The 15,884-nt window shown below is 43.3% G+C and overlaps 1 protein-coding gene across 6 annotated transcripts in view; it reads left to right on the forward strand.

Annotated features, from left to right (window-relative positions):
* Positions 1-15,884, forward strand: part of LOC115141698 (alpha-2-macroglobulin) — a 42,641-nt gene that overhangs the window by 14,275 nt on the left and 12,482 nt on the right. The window contains exons 15-32 of one of the 6 annotated variants that reach the window (XM_029680833.2): positions 5,410-5,559; positions 6,049-6,285; positions 6,550-6,646; positions 6,729-6,864; positions 7,086-7,311; positions 7,502-7,628; positions 8,198-8,319; positions 8,490-8,541; positions 8,700-8,783; positions 8,907-9,083; positions 9,522-9,603; positions 9,901-10,057; positions 12,100-12,174; positions 13,839-14,004; positions 14,097-14,293; positions 14,614-14,829; positions 15,030-15,148; positions 15,606-15,696. In XM_029680833.2, coding sequence (XP_029536693.2) covers positions 5,410-5,559; positions 6,049-6,285; positions 6,550-6,646; positions 6,729-6,864; positions 7,086-7,311; positions 7,502-7,628; positions 8,198-8,319; positions 8,490-8,541; positions 8,700-8,783; positions 8,907-9,083; positions 9,522-9,603; positions 9,901-10,057; positions 12,100-12,174; positions 13,839-14,004; positions 14,097-14,293; positions 14,614-14,829; positions 15,030-15,148; positions 15,606-15,696 — 2,511 coding nt within the window. Of the gene's footprint in view, positions 1-5,409; positions 5,560-6,048; positions 6,286-6,549; positions 6,647-6,710; positions 6,865-7,085; positions 7,312-7,501; positions 7,629-8,197; positions 8,320-8,489; positions 8,542-8,699; positions 8,784-8,906; positions 9,084-9,521; positions 9,604-9,900; positions 10,058-12,099; positions 12,175-13,838; positions 14,005-14,096; positions 14,294-14,613; positions 14,830-15,029; positions 15,149-15,605; positions 15,697-15,884 lie in introns of all 6 variants that reach the window. The other 5 variants (XM_029680834.2, XM_029680837.2, XM_029680832.2 and 2 more) reach the window with 5 other exon arrangements.

Raw genomic sequence — 15,884 nt, forward strand, 5'->3', positions numbered from 1 at the left:
CACAAATTATCAATGAACCTACCAGGTACCACCCCAAAGCCGTAAACACGGGCACCCTCATAGATATCATCCTAACCAACTTGCCCTCTAAATACACCTCTGCTGTCTTCAACCAAGATCTCAGCGATCACTGCCTCATTGCCTGCATCCGTAATGGGTCAGCGGTCAAACAACCTCCACTCATCACTGTCAAACGCTCCCTGAAACACTTCAGCGAGCAGGCCTTTCTAATCGACCTGGCCGGGGTATCCTGGGGGGATATTGACCTCATCCCGTCAGTAGAGGATGCCTGGTTATTTTTTTTAAATGCCTTCCTCACCATCTTAAATAAGCATGCCCCATTCAAGAAATGTAGAACCAGGAACAGATATAGCCCTTGGTTCTCTCCAGACCTGACTGCCCTTAACCAACACAAAAACATCCTATGGCGTTCTGCATTAGCATCAAACAGTCCCCGTGATATGCAACTTTTCAGGGAAGCTAGAAACCAATATACACAGGCAGTTAGAAAAGCCAAGGCTAGTTTTTTCAAGCAGAAATTTGCTTCCTGCAACACAAACTCAAAACAGTTCTGGGACACTGTAAAGTCCATGGAGAATAAGAACACCTCCTCCCAGCTACCCACTGCACTGAGGATCGGAAACACTGTCAACACCGATAAATCCACTATGATTGAGAATTTCAATAAGCTTTTTTCTATGGCTGGCCATGCATTCCACCTGGCTACCCCTACCCCAGTCAACAGCACTGCACCCCCCCACAGCAACTCGCCCAAGCCTTCCCCATTTCTCCTTCTCCCAAATCCAGTCAGCTGATGTTCTGAAAGAGCTGCAAAATCTGGACCCCTACAAATCAGCCGGGCTAGACATTCTGGACCCTTTCTTTCTAAAATGATCTGCCGAAATTGTTGCAACCCCTATTACTAGCCTGTTCAACCTCTCTTTCGTGTCGTCTGAGATTCCCAAAGATTGGAAAGCAGCTGCGGTCATCCCCCTATTCAAAGGGGGTGACACTCTTGACCCAAACTGCTACAGACCTATATCCATCCTACCCTGCCTTTCTAAGGTCTTCGAAAGCCAAGTCAACAAACAGATTACCGACCATTTCGAATCCCACCATATCTTCTCCGCTATGCAATCTGGTTTCAGAGCTGGTCATGCACCTCAGCCACGCTCAAGGTCCTAAACGATATCTTAACCGCCATCGATAAGAAACAATACTTTGCAGCCGTATTCATTGACCTCGCCAAGGCTTTCGACTGTCATTCACCACATCCTCATCGGCAGACTCAATAGCCTTGGTTTCTCAAATGATTGCCTGGTTCACCAACTACTTCTCTGATAGAGTTAAGTGTGTCAAATCGGAGGGCCTGTTGTCCGGGCCTCTGGCAGTCTCTATGGGGGTGCCACAGGGTTCAGTTCTTGGACCGACTCTCTTCTCTGTATACATCAATGATGTCGCTCTTGCTGCTGGTGAGTCTCTGATCCACCTCTACGCAGGCGACACCATTCTGTATACTTCTGGCCCTTCTTTGGACACTGTGTTAACAACCCTCTAGATGAGCTTCAATGCCATACAACTCTCCTTCCGTGGCCTCCAATTGCTCTTAAATACAAGTAAAACTAAATTCATGCTCTTCAACCAATCGCTGCCTGCACCTGCCCGCCCGTCCAACATCACTACTCTGGACAGTTCTGACTTAGAATATGTGGACAACTACAAATACCTAGGTGTCTGGTTAGACTGTAAACTCTCCTTCCAGACTCGCATCAAACATCTCCAATCCAAAGTTAAATCTAGAATTGGCTTCCTATTTCGCAACAAAGCATCCTTCACTCATGCTGCCAAACATACCCTCGTAAAACTGACCATCTTACCGATCCTCGACTTCGGCGATGTCAGTTACAAAATAGCCTCCAATAGCCTACTCAATAAATTGGATGCAATCTATCACAGCACCATCCGTTTTGTCACCAAAGCCCCATATACTACCCACCACTGCGACCTGTACGCTCTCGTTGGCTGGCCCCTTCATACTCATCTCCAAACCCACTGGCTCCAGGTCATCTTCAAGACCCTGCTAGGTAAAGTCATGGTAAAGTCATAAAGCCATGACATAATTTTCTGGAATTTTCCAAGCTGTTTAAAGGCACAGTCAACTTAGTGTGTGTAAACTTCTGACCCACTGGAATTGTGATACAGTGAACTATAAGTGAAATAATCTGTCTGTAAACAATTGTTGGAAAAATGACTTGTGTCATGCACAAAGTAGATGTCCTAGCCGACTTGCCAAAACTGTATTTTGTTAACAAGACATTAGTGGAGTGGTTGAAAAATGAGTTTTAATGACTGCAACCTAAGTGCATGTAAACTAAATGACTTAAATGTAAATGTAAACTTCCGACTTCAGCTGTACAATGGCACCTTTGTTTTTAAGCCCTTGATTTCTAAACCCTTGATATTATTGGATCTGATTTTAATCGCTTACATTTCAATGGCCATAATAAATAGATATAGTGATAGTGGACTACCTTGTTTTACTCTTCTTGACAGTTTAATACTTTTTGAGAAGTAGCCATTATTTACAGTTGTACACCTAGGGTTATTATCCATAACTTTTAACCTATTTTATGAGATTCTCCAAAATGGAAATATTCCAGGCATTTCTATATAAATTCCAGTCGTACTTTATCCAAATCCTTTTCAAATTCAGCTAATGAATGTTGCTGTTTTGACTTAAATCGTCTTGAAAATCTTTCGCAAGACTTGAAAATGGCTGTCTAGCAATGATCAACAATCAACTTGACAGAACTTGAAGATTTATTTTTATGGGCAAATATTGTCAATTCAGCTGTGCATTGGGCTGTTGCGGTGACTGTATTACCGCCGCTCCATCGGTCACGAGTCATGAAGGCAGTCAAATTCCACGTGACCGTTTAGTTTCTCCAAGTTCTGATGCTGCTGGTCATTAGTAGCCTACCAAACTTGCTAACTGCCTGGTACTCGGCACTCTATTGTCCCTCTAATCACTCTGACATCAATGCAAATGTATTGAAAATTGAATCAAACACTTAATGAGAGCCCATGAGCTCATTTTGCAAAACATTTCTATAGGCTATGCGATTGCACGAGAAAACAACAGTGATTGCCTCTACTAAAAAGAGGAGGATTCCATCAGCTTTCCTATAGACTAGGCCTACTATTTATTTCTCAACTTTCCTAATTTTAAGCACATTGTTTATCTTTAGAACAAGAGTATAGCCTACCCGGCTGGCATGAAAATGAACCATGGGAAAAGTGTCCTCCATTTGTTATTTAAGTGCTTAGATGAAATTTTTTCCTGCTGCCCCTGTTTCGAGACTGGACCATTATCATGCACCTTTCTAAATCCAAACAAATTTCTCTCACACATTATTTAGTATGTAAAGTCCAGATTAAATCAAGAATAGTCTGATGGGTGACAATATTAGCCTATCACTTGTGAATGATATATTATCACTTGTGAATGATGCCCAGCATAAGAAACTGCCTTTTTTTGCGACTTAAAAAAAATCATAGTTGCACACCTCATGTAGCCTAGTCCATAGGCCTATATGTTTTGATAAGGGTTGTATCACAACTAAAGTGGCCAAATAACTTCTTAAAATTAAGCGCTTTAATACGCTTTACAAGGGGTTTAGAGCCTGACTGGCATACATAAGCAGCGCGTGAGTTTGGGGAAGAAAAGGTTCACTATGAGAATGCACCTTTCTAATAAAAGCATTACATGCATAATATCATTTGCGGTCAATTTTGATAATGGTGTTTTCCCGCTAGTGGAACATTTGCGCTTATAGCCTACTGCCATGTGCGCTTTGCTGCGCTTATATTTTGAAGAAATAGCCTAATAGTTTATCAACATTTTAAGCTGAGCGTTCTGATTTGTTTCGTCAGCCACAGTGCGTAAAAAATATTTTTTTATGCTAGAGGTTGTATTAATTTAGGATTTATTGCATCCCACAACTTTCCCAGACTATGTTTGGAATATTTATTTATTGCATGGAATAGAAGAGGTCGACTTTTATACTATAGGGGATAGAAGATTGACATAAGCTAGAGCTTTTGCTGTTCGTTAGGCCTACTCATCTTGTTGGCTGACAAAAAGTAAATGTGAACAGTTCTTCCATTATCTTCAATATGCACCTCGCAATTGTATAAGGACGAGCGCAGTTGCATCCCCGATGTGTCTGTCTTCACTTGTAGCCAGTGAGAGAGACCCGATCACGTAACGTAGAGCCATGTGAGTGAGAGGCGCAGTCGAAGGGCACAATAAAGCACTCCGGGCCGCAAAAGGCATGGATTTTTTTAGGGTGCATTACAGCCACAAAGGGGATGCCGCCGTGAAATGCGAGGCATTATCAAGTGCTTGTCAAATTGTGAATGAGAGACTGAAGTGTGTACATCCTGTGCTATAAACAAAGCAGAGCTTATGCCTTTCAAACGACTTTTCAAATGATCATTAGTCATCATGCAGCCTTACAATGTATTAAAAATCAAAACATATAGCCCAACGTTTGTAGAACTAAAGTTAAATTAATAACTCTAAATTAAGCATATAGGAATACCTATTTCTTTGTTAACCGCTCAACACAGAATAGCCACATATGCGTACTCCCTCAAAACGTTTGAAGAAAATATTTATATTTTATTCAGCTTTGTTCAATTGTATTGTTCATACTATAAAATAATATCAAATAATGCCATGGAATTATAAGCAAATCATGTCTGCTAATTAACAAGTGTAACTCATAGCCACATCAGGACCTAACATAAGGACAACTCAGAGTATGCTGTTCTGTTCTTCTGAAATGGACTACATTTTCTTCATATCATGCTTCTTTAGACCTGTCTAAAATAAATAATGGCTTTATTGTGAAGGTGTAGGCTATATTACATGGATTTATTAGACTTTTTAAAATGGATGTATGCTATGTATGTAAGCCAGGAGATGCTAAATGTTTGTTCATTAACGGTCAATTACCATCAGACCGACCAGTTATTTGCTTGACAATCACCGACTGCCACAGCCCTAGGTGCGCAATAACTAAAAAAGACTCACAGCTGTAATCGCCACCAAAGGTACTTATACAAAGTATTAACTCGGGGGAGAAATACTTTTGCAAATTAGATTTCTGTATTTCATTTGAAATACATTTGCGATCATTTTCTAATAACGTGTTTTCACTTTGTCATTATGGGGTTGTGTGTGTGTGTGGAAGGGTGATGAAAAAATACATATTTAATCCATTTTGAATTCAGGCTGTAACACAACAAAATGTGGATTATGTCAAGGAGTATGAATACTTTCTGAAGGCACTGTAGATATGTTTAAACATTTTCTGTGATGTCTCATCCTTTTCTCCTCTCCAGGTGTCCCTGAAGTTCTCGTCCCTCCAAGAGTTGCCAGGGGAGAAGACCTCTCTGAGCCTCCAGGCCCACCCAGGGTCTCTGTGTTCTCTCAGGGCCATCGACCAGAGTGTGCTGCTGCTGCAGCCTGAACAGGAGCTCAGCCTAGACTCTGTACGTTCTCCATGGTTCTGCGTCCCAAATGGCTCCCTATACCCTATGTAGTGCACTACTTTTGACCAGGACCATTGACTCACCACACTACTCACCACCACCACCACTCACCACACGAAGCACTAAACACATCACCTTTGGCATTGTTTTTGTGCACCCATGTTTTTCAAGATAGGATTTGGCTCATTTTCAGCTTCCTCTAACCATGTCTTAACCACTGTCTGATAATTAAAGTTTAGAAGTTTCAACTTGTGGGACTATTTAGTTGGTTGTCTTGTACCACTCAAGCTAAATCGAGTACAGATCAAGTATTAGCCGTATGTATTTAACCCAGGTGTTATCCTATGCACTGACCTTGTCCTAACTATGTACTGACCCTATAACCTCTGACCACAATCTGACCATGCACCGACCACGCTCTGACCGTGTCAAGGTGCTGCTGATTATAAAGTCAGTATTACTAGAGGTATATTACTTCTCTCTCCGCAGGTCTTCAGTCAGCTGCCTGTTCAGAAGTTGTCTGGATATTCATACAGGGTAGAAGACTTTGACCCCTACCCATGCCGACCATTTCCTCCAATCATTAAAGAGGAGATGGAAGTGCTCCCTCCACCTGTCCCTAAACTGGCCGAGGAGTTAGAACCACCACCCGTACCTGACAGGAAAAAACGCTCATTCTGGTTTGGCCCCAACAATGACAAAAACGATGTTTACAACATCTTTAAAGTAAGAGGATCAAATAAGTTTCATGTTATTGTTTTTGTCTGTTTGGAATATGGAAAATGTATAAATAAATACTTAATATTTATTTAAGTAAGAAAGTAGACACTGAATGAATTCAAATGGAATGCAGTCTGTGAAGACGTATACACCGTATCTATACAAATGTTTGGGTTTTTAAACCAATACCCACATAATTGAGCAAAACTGAAATACAGGTATGATATGGCCTTTACACTGACTGTTCTATTGCTTTACTTCTCATTTTAGGAAGTTGGAATCAAGATCCTGACCAACTCTGACGTGAAAAAACCATACCACTGTGTTATACCCTTTTCAATGGAACATGACGGTATGGTAGAAGAGGGTACGATAATGTGTGAACCTTTCTAGTCTTAACCTAATAATAAAGGATTAGTTTCTATTTACAGCTATTCAATTTAAATCAGTAGAAAAACTTGATACTCCAGTGTCAATGGCCAACATGATGCCAGAGACCTCAGCCGCTAGAGCCTCTGACAGGCCTAAGGAGACCGTCCGCACGTACTTCCCTGAGACCTGGATCTGGGACCTGATTCCTGTGGGGTAAGCATTGTAACAGACGCCAAAGTTGTATCCATTTATATTTAGTTTAATGCACATCCCTTTTCATGGGGTGCTTAACTGATACTGCCTTGTAATAGGGTTATACTGAGACTACAAGAATGTTTTTGTCCATGGGGTAGGTTTATTTATTGAATTGACCATGTTATGTGTTCTGATGTTAATATACATGGTTTTTATTGCGCCCTTTTCACCACGACCAGACTTACAGGAAAAGTGAATGTTGAGAAGACTGTCCCAGACACCATCACTAAGTGGGCTGCAGGGGCGTTCTGTACTTCCCCAGTGGGTTTTGGCCTGGCTCCCAACACTGGCCTCACTGCCTTCCAACCCTTCTTTGTGAGCCTGACGCTGCCCTACTCTGTCATCCGGGGGGAGGTGTTCACACTCAAGGCCACAGTGTTCAACTACCTCTCCAAGTGTATCATGGTAAGCCCTCCCAGGGTTGTGTCTTTCTTTACCTCTCCAGTCCCACTTCATTTGGATAGTCCCTGTAGACAACCTATAGATGCTCTGACGTAGACAACCTATAGATGCTCTGACGTTTTAAAGACGAGAGAAGAGAGAAATGCATGGAATCTAGTAAAGACTTGCGATTGACCCCATGTGTTTCTCCTAGGTGAAGGTGACTCTAGCTGAGTCGAACCAGTTCACAGCCAGGCCATGTGAAGGCTGCCAGTACACACTGTGTCTGTGTGCTGAAGAGAGCAGGACCTTCAAGTGGATCCTCACCCCAACTGCTCTAGGTGAGCCTTACAGTACTCTGTCAATCTATCACAAGGCTCTTGCAATAGACTCCACATTTACTCCCTATGTCCTAGGCCCTTACCCCCTAACCCTTCTGTAAGGTTTAAGAAATATGGTGGTATCTCCACCACTATACTGCTTATAGCTATCCAGACCCTCAATTCATGCAAATGTTGAAAGGTTAGGGCCAGAGTGGAGGGGGTAGGATGTGAATTGTTCCGTCTGTGGTGCATAAGGACAGGGTTGTTCACTTTGCACAGCTCTTGTCAGACTGAAATGTATATATCCTAGCCCTGTAAAGAAATGTTGACAATCGCTTGTACTAACAAGTCAGGAGGGATATCTGATGACATGCTCAGAAAGCTCTCCCTCAGGAGGTATCCATGGCTATCGGAGAAATGGAGGCAGGGAACGAGGGAAGGAATGAGGAGGGAAGGCGGGAACAGTTGATCCAGGGCACATGAGGCTGGAGGTGGAGTGGGTGAAAGGGAGCAAGCTGATGGAGGGGCAGGTTCATGTGTGACTGGTCTAGACTGGAATGTTAATGTCTCCCTCGCCTGAACTATAGGGGAGGTGAGTGTGAAAGTGAGCGCCGAGGCATTGAAAACTGAGGAGCTCTGCGGCAACGAGGTGGCCACGGTGCCAGAAAAAGGACGCATTGACATCGTTGTGCAAACACTGCTGGTGGAGGTGAGTGTCTGTCCTGTATAGCAAGTCTACGTTTAATTAACCTTTTAAGTGGTTATACATATAAATTCTATAATGGAATGAACTAGAGTTGTCGTAATTAGACCGTTTTATTTTAGTGCTGAAGAAAGCCAGTGGCCTGTCTTTTCTCAATGTCACTTTCCCTCTGTCAGGCCGAGGGAACCCAGGAGACGGTCAGCCACAACGCTCTGCTCTGCCCTGCAGGTAATCTCCTGACATCTATCAGTCATACTTTCTCATAATTACCCCGACAATTAAGTTGACGTGCATTTGTTTTGGTTTAGATGACAGATACTTTTTAATTGGTTAAAACGGTTCTCAAGTCACTCAGTCTGTCTCGTTTATCTGTCTCGTGTCACCAGAGGGCCCGGTGGAGAAGGACATCTCTCTGAAGCTGCCTGAGGTGTTTGTGGAGGGCTCTGCCAAGGCCTCCCTCTCAGTACTGGGTGAGAATTATTCATCTGTTTTGCTGAGTTTTCACATTAGGGATCTGCCGGTCGAATATACATTGCCATTGACTAGAGACCTATGTTTGTTTGATTGTCTTAATTGTTGGTCTCTTTCACCAGGCGACCTGATGGGTCGGGCCATAAAGAACCTGGACAGCCTGTTGCAGATGCCCTATGGCTGTGGAGAGCAGAACATGGTGCTTTTTGCTCCCAACATCTACATCCTCAACTACCTGCAAAGCACCAGGCAGCTCACCGAGGAGATCCAGACCAGGGCCACAGGCTTCCTAGACAGTGGTGAGTGAGCTGGATCCAGTTCAGTAAGGCACAACATGTGTTGCAACGAAAACCAAGCAATTATTATCAGACATGTTCAGTTACAGCCTGCACTCCCTGTTTTACTCAATAAAAATGTAATCTCCCTACTGGACACAACCCTGGTGAAATAAACCACTATCTATTCTGAAGACTATTGCTTAACCTAATGCATCGAATGGGATATGACAAGAGAATTTGCAGTAAGCCTTGAACTTTTTAAATAATGAGCTGTGATTGAACAGGACTCTGCAAAGATCAATACTGTTTGACAGTTTGTCTGATCCTGTGTGCATCTCGCCTCTGACTAGCAACAACCTGTTGTATATATTTGGCTCTGAACCAGTTAACGTCACCTTCCACACACAGTACAAGTCCCTAGAAGGAGTGTCTTTGTTCATTTGGCCATTTGTGTTGCAGGCTACCAGAGAGAGCTCAACTACAAGCATGGCGATGGCTCCTACAGTGCCTTTGGGAAGAGCGATGAGTCTGGAAACACGTGGTCGGTTCAATTGTCCGCACAGTCCTAATACCTTCTCTTAGATTATTCCTCAATTTACATTTGTTCGTTTTTTTAAGTCATAAAAATGACATTAGATCAAAGTGGGTTGTAGTATGTAATCAAGGTAGGAATGTGATGGTCTCAAATCCATACTAGTATGTGCTATGGCAAATATAGTTGGCTTCAGCACAATACAGTATGGCTACTGTTATCTAGAGTCTATGATCCATAGTTTAGGCAAGGCTCACGGCATCTAGTCCGTGTAACTCCAGTGACATCTGACCTGTGTCCTCTCAGGCTCACCTCCTTTGTGCTGAAGTCCTTTGGAGGGGCCAAGCCCTACATCTTTGTGGACCCCGCCCACATTGCCCAGGCCAAGGCCTGGTTGGCCAGTCACCAGCAGACGGATGGCTGCATCGCGTCAGTGGGGAAACTCTTCCATAACGGCATGAAGGTAAAGAGGAGTCAGAGCTCAGTGGGTAATAAGAGGAGTATTATACTGCTGCCACCAAATGTGAGAAGGTAACGTTATGGGCAGAGATTCCGCAGGAGGTTCTGGTGCAAGTGTCCCCTTCTATTTAGAGTGCAATGGTGGAGTCTGCATAAAATCCTAGATGACTAACAAACAAGAGACTTGAAAATAATACATAGTGTAACATCAAATATGAGTACAGTCGTGGCCAAAAGTTTTGAGAATGACACAAATAATACGTTTCACAAAGACTGCGGCTTCAGTGTCTTTAGATATTTTTGTCGGATGTTACTATGGAATACTGAAGTATAATTACAAGCATTTCATAAGTGTCAAAGGCTTTTATTGACAATTACATGAAGTTGATGCAAAGAGTCAATATTTGCGGTGTTGACCCTTCTTTTTCAAGACCTCTGCAATCCGCCCTGGCATGCTATCAGTTAACTTCTGGACCACATCCTGACTGATGGCAGCCCATTCTTGCATAATCAATGCTTGGAGTGTGTCAGAATTTGTGGGTTTTTGTTTGTCCACCCACCTCTTGAGGATTGACCACACATTCTCAATGGGATTATGGTCTGGGGAGTTTCTTGGACATGGATCCAAAATATCAATGTTTTGTTCCCCGAGCCACTTAGTTATCACTTTTTCCTATGGCAAGGTGCTCCATCATGCTGGAAAAGGCATTGTTCATCACCAAACTGTTCCTGGATGGTTGGGAGAAGTTGCTCTCGGAGGATGTGTTGGTACCATTCTTTATTCATGGCTGTGTTCTTAGACAAAATTGTGAGTGAGCCAACTCCCTTGGCTGAGAAGCAACCCCACACATGAATGGTCTCAGGATGCTTTACTGTTGGCATGACACAGGACTGATGGTAGCGCTCACCTTGTCTTCTCCGGACAAGCTTTTTTCCAGATGCCCCAAACAATCGGAAAGGGGATTCATCAGAGAAAATGACTTTACCCCAGTCCTCAGCAGTCCAATCCCTGTACCCTTTGCATAATATCAGTCTGTCCCAGATGTTTTTCCTGGAGAGAAGTGGCTTCTTTGCTGCCCTTCTTGACACCAGGCCATCCTCCAAAAGTCTTCGCCTCACTGTGCGTGCAGATGCACTCACACCTGCCTGCTGCCATTCCTGAGCAAGCTCTGTACTGGTGGTGCCCCGATCCCGCAGCTGAATCAACTTTAGGAGACGGTAATGGAGCTTGCTGGACTTTCTTGGGCGCTCTGAAGCTTTCTTCAAGACAATTTAACCGCTCTCCTTGAAGTTCTTGATAATCCGATAAATGGTTGATTTAGGTGCAATCTTACTGGCAGCAATATCCTTGCCTGTGAAGCCCTTTTTGGGCAAAGGAATGATGACGGCACGTGTTTCCTTGCAGGTAACCATGGTTGATAGAGGAAGAGCAATGATTCCAAGCACCACCCTCCTTTTGAAGCTTCCAGTCTGTTATTCAAACTCAATCCGTAGAAATGTTTTTGGGGAATTCAGTACATTTCCTTGGCAAAGAGGGACTTTGCAATTCATTGCAATTCATCTGATCACTCTTCATAACATTCTGGAGTATATGCAAATTGCCATCATACAAACTGAGTCAGCAGACTTTGTGAAAATTAATATTTGTGTCATTCTCAACTTTTGGCCATGACTGTACTTTGCATACTTCATATTGCACTGACATGTACTGTTCAGGAGAACCTTAGAACCCCACGTGTGCCCCAAAGGAGCACAAAATGGCACACGCTGAGCACAACAAGAATCCCAAGCATGTTTTAGCCAGTCCCGAGAACACACCACCTCCCTAAAGGGACCTCAGTCTGACTAGTCCCGACAGCATTTGTTCATCTCCAAAACAGTACAGTTTTTTTGCCCCCCGTTCCTTATCTTTGTGCACCATTATCATGTGAATGTTGTTTTAAACAGTGCAACGTTTTTACCTGATATCAGTTGATATTAATGTGACTTTGAAACTAACACCTTGGAGTACTGTATGAAGTTTACTGGCATCCTTTGCTGTCATAGGGAGGTGTTGGGGATCAAGTGTCGCTCACTGCCTACATCACCGCTGCACTGCTGGAGCTGGATGGCAACACTTCTGTGAGTTATCACCTCTTTCATATCCAAGTATTTAAAAAGAAATCTTATTGAATAACAAGGCCACATTTGGTGCTTTTATCAAACCATGAACGGCCCTAGTGGATATTTCTGCTTAGCCGCCCAACTACTTCACACAATTCTAAATAAGACGATAACACCCACAGAACACCTCACTTGCTATGTATTCGAATTTGTTAAACAACATCCCAATATACAGTTCCTTCTGGAAAAGTATTCAGACCCCTTGATTATTTCCACATTTTGTTACGTTACAGCCTTATTCTAAAATGGATTAAAAACATGTTTTAAAACCTCAGCGATCTACACACAATACACCATGACAAAAAAAATGTTTGCAAATGTATTGAAAATAAAAAAACAGAAATTCCTTATTTACACAAGTATTCAGATCTTTTGCAATGATATTTGAAATTGAGCTCAGGTGCATCCTGTTTGATCATCCTTGAGGTGTTTATACAAGTTGATTGGAGTCCACTTGTGGTAAATTCAATTGATTGGACTTGATTTGGAAAGGCACACACCTATCTATATAAGGTCCCAAAGTTGACAGTGAATGCCAGAGCAAAAACCAAGCCATGTGGTTGAAGGAAAATTCCGTTGAGCTCCGAGACAGATTGTGTCGAGGCACAGATCTGGGGAAGGGTACCAACACATTTCTGCAGCATTGAAGGTCCCCAAGAACACAGTGGCCACCATCATTCTTAAATTGAAAAAGTTTGGAACCACCAAGACTCTTCCTAGAGCTGGCCGCCTGGCCAAACTGAGCAATCGGGGGAGAAAGGCCTTGGTCAGAGAGGTGACCAAGAACCTGACGGTCAGTCTGACAGAGTTCTGGAGTTCCTCTGTGGAGATGGGAGAACCTTCCAGAAGGACAACCATCTCTGCAGCTCTCCACCAATCAGGCCTTTATGGTAGAGTGCCAGACTTCCAGGAAGCCACTCCTCAGTAAAAGGCAGATAACAACCTACTTGGGGTTTGCTAAAAGGCACATAAAGACTCTCAGACCATGAGAAACAAGATTCTCTGGTCTGATGAAACCAAGATTGAACTATTTTTTCTGAATTCCAAGTGTCACGTCTGGAAGAAACCTGGCAACATCTCTATGGTGAAGCATGGTGGTGGTGGCATGCTGTGGGGGTGTTTTTCAGTAGCAGGGACTGGGAGACTAGTCAGGATCAAGGCAAAGATGAACGGAGCAAAGTACAGAGAGATCCTTGATAATAACCTGCTCCAGAGCGCTCAGGACCTCCGACTGTTTTGCCTCTGGAGAGGCCTGAAAATAGCTGTGCAGCAACACTCCCCAACCAACCTGACAGAGCTTGAGAGGATCTGCAGAGAAGAATGGGAGAAAATCAAAAATATATTATTGTGTATATATATATATATATCAAGCGCTGTCACTACACAGTATCTACACTAGTTAATGTATTTATTTTGCAAAAATTATTTGGTACTCATACCCGTATTTAAAACGTGAATAAAGGTCTGGGTTGTATTCATTAGGGAGCGCAATGGAAAAACCATGAACATTTTGCAACTGATAATGTGCATGTTTCTTATTGGTCCAGATATTCCCTTCCAGTTTTAATCAGTGCTCCTCTGTTTGGTGCCTAATAAACACAATCATGTTGTGGGTGTGTCAGGACCCCATAGTGGAGAAGAGTCTGATGTGTCTGAAGGCAGCAGTGTCTGACCAGCTGGAGAACACCTACACCATGGCCCTGCTATCGTACACCTTCACCCTGGCCCAAAACCAGGACATGAGGGCCAAGCTCATCACCCACCTGGACAAGATAGCTGCTACCTCCGGTATGTCTTGTCTCTTGGTGAAAATGTCTCTCTCTACCTTTGTCTGCCGTAAAACGATCACTGCCGACCACTGACAATGAAAATTCCCACAGGTGGCAATCGTCACTGGGAGAGACCAGAGGCTTCTGGGACAAAGACTGACTCTCTGGAGGTGGAGATGACATCCTATGTGCTGCTGGCGCTGCTCTCCGGTCCTACCATGCCAGGATTTGGGCTGGACTACTCCACTGGCATCGTCCGCTGGCTGGCCCAGCAGCAGAACCCCTACGGAGGATTCGCCTCCACACAGGTACTTTATTGGTCTGGTAGACATTTATTCCCTCTAGCAACTCCTCTGCCAATAGATCCTACTGTTAGTACATGGCCAAACATGGATCACACCAAATCCTTATTTGTATATGAAATGTAGTAAATTGGACATTTGTATTAAAGCTTTACAATAATTTCATAACACAACACATGGATTTCCTTGAATTGTTGTGCTTCATTTTACAATCTTCATATGTATTGCTTTATTATATTGATTCTCTCCATCCATACCCAAGCTATAGTCGACCTGGATTTGTTTTTGCAACAGTACTTTTCTTCCCACCTCGCCCCTGTCACCAGGACACAGTGGTTGCACTGCAGGCCCTGGCCAAGTACGGTGCTGCCACCTTCAGTCCAGAGGGCGCCAGTACAGTCAGTGTGAGCTCGGCCGGCGGCCTGAAGATGGAGTTTACTGTGAATCAGAACAACAGGCTGCTCTATCAGGAGGGGCAGCTGAGGGAGGTCCCTGGGGACTACAACATCAAGGCACAGGGCAAGAGCTGCGTGTTTGTGCAGGTCAGGCTCCAGTCGTTTTCCCCTTTGCTGCCTCTCAGTACTGCATGTACTGAGTATCTGGTTTGTTCAGTAGAGCACACTGTTGCACAGAAACTAACGTTTCAACCCTAGAATTTCAGCATTAATGGAAATGCAATTGTGCTGTTCATTGAAATGTGTGTTGATTTCATGCATCTCAGTAGTATCGTCTGTCTTTTCAGATCGCCATGCACTACAATATTCCCCCTCCTCCTGACTTCTCTGCTTTCAACATCTCAACAGAGACGCTTGGGAAATGTGACGGCACCAAGAAATCTCTGATCGTGTCTGTGGCTGTCAGGTACAGTGGTATTCCTTTTACCCTTGAAATAGCAGCTGAAAATAATGACTGAACCACCAGTGTGTAGATGCATTTTAAAAGTATCTTTAAAGCTGCACTGTGTAACTTTTTGGGCGACCTGACCAAATTCATGTAGAAATATGAGTTATAGATCTGTCATCCTTATTGACAGCAAGTCTAAGAAGTGTTAGATCTGTTCTATGTGCGCTATTTTTATGATTCCCATTCTTAAGTATCGTTTTTGCGTCTTTTACTTTTGGTTTTGAACAGCATAAAAAATGTTTGGTTACTGAAAATATATTTCAAGGCGGTTTAGAATGTACATTGATTTTCTTGCTTGTTTGTCACAAACTTAACTTAAGCTAACTAGTAGAATTTTAGCAATCAGGAAATGGCAGAGCGATTCCTGCATATTTGTAGATAATATCCATCCTTCATCTGACTCTGTGACTGACAGGTACAATGGTCGGCGAGAGGAGACCAACATGGTGATCATCAATGTCAAGCTTCTCTCCGGCTTCGTCCTGGACAAGTCCTCCCTCAGGCCTGTGAGTCAATAAGAAAGAGAACCTCAGTTGAGGGGAACACCCTTTAATCAGGGCCAGGAGTTTTACCAGTTTAGGGAACACTCCTGGCCCTAAGTATAATCCCCTTGAGGATTAGTTGATGTATAACATGATAATGGTGTCTGTTCTAATTGTAATGCCTGTACTTGTCCTTCGAACGTATCAGTTGA

Source organism: Oncorhynchus nerka, unplaced genomic scaffold (assembly GCF_034236695.1).
Source record: "Oncorhynchus nerka isolate Pitt River unplaced genomic scaffold, Oner_Uvic_2.0 unplaced_scaffold_17___fragment_2___debris, whole genome shotgun sequence".
NCBI classification, from domain to species: Eukaryota; Metazoa; Chordata; class Actinopteri; order Salmoniformes; family Salmonidae; genus Oncorhynchus; species Oncorhynchus nerka.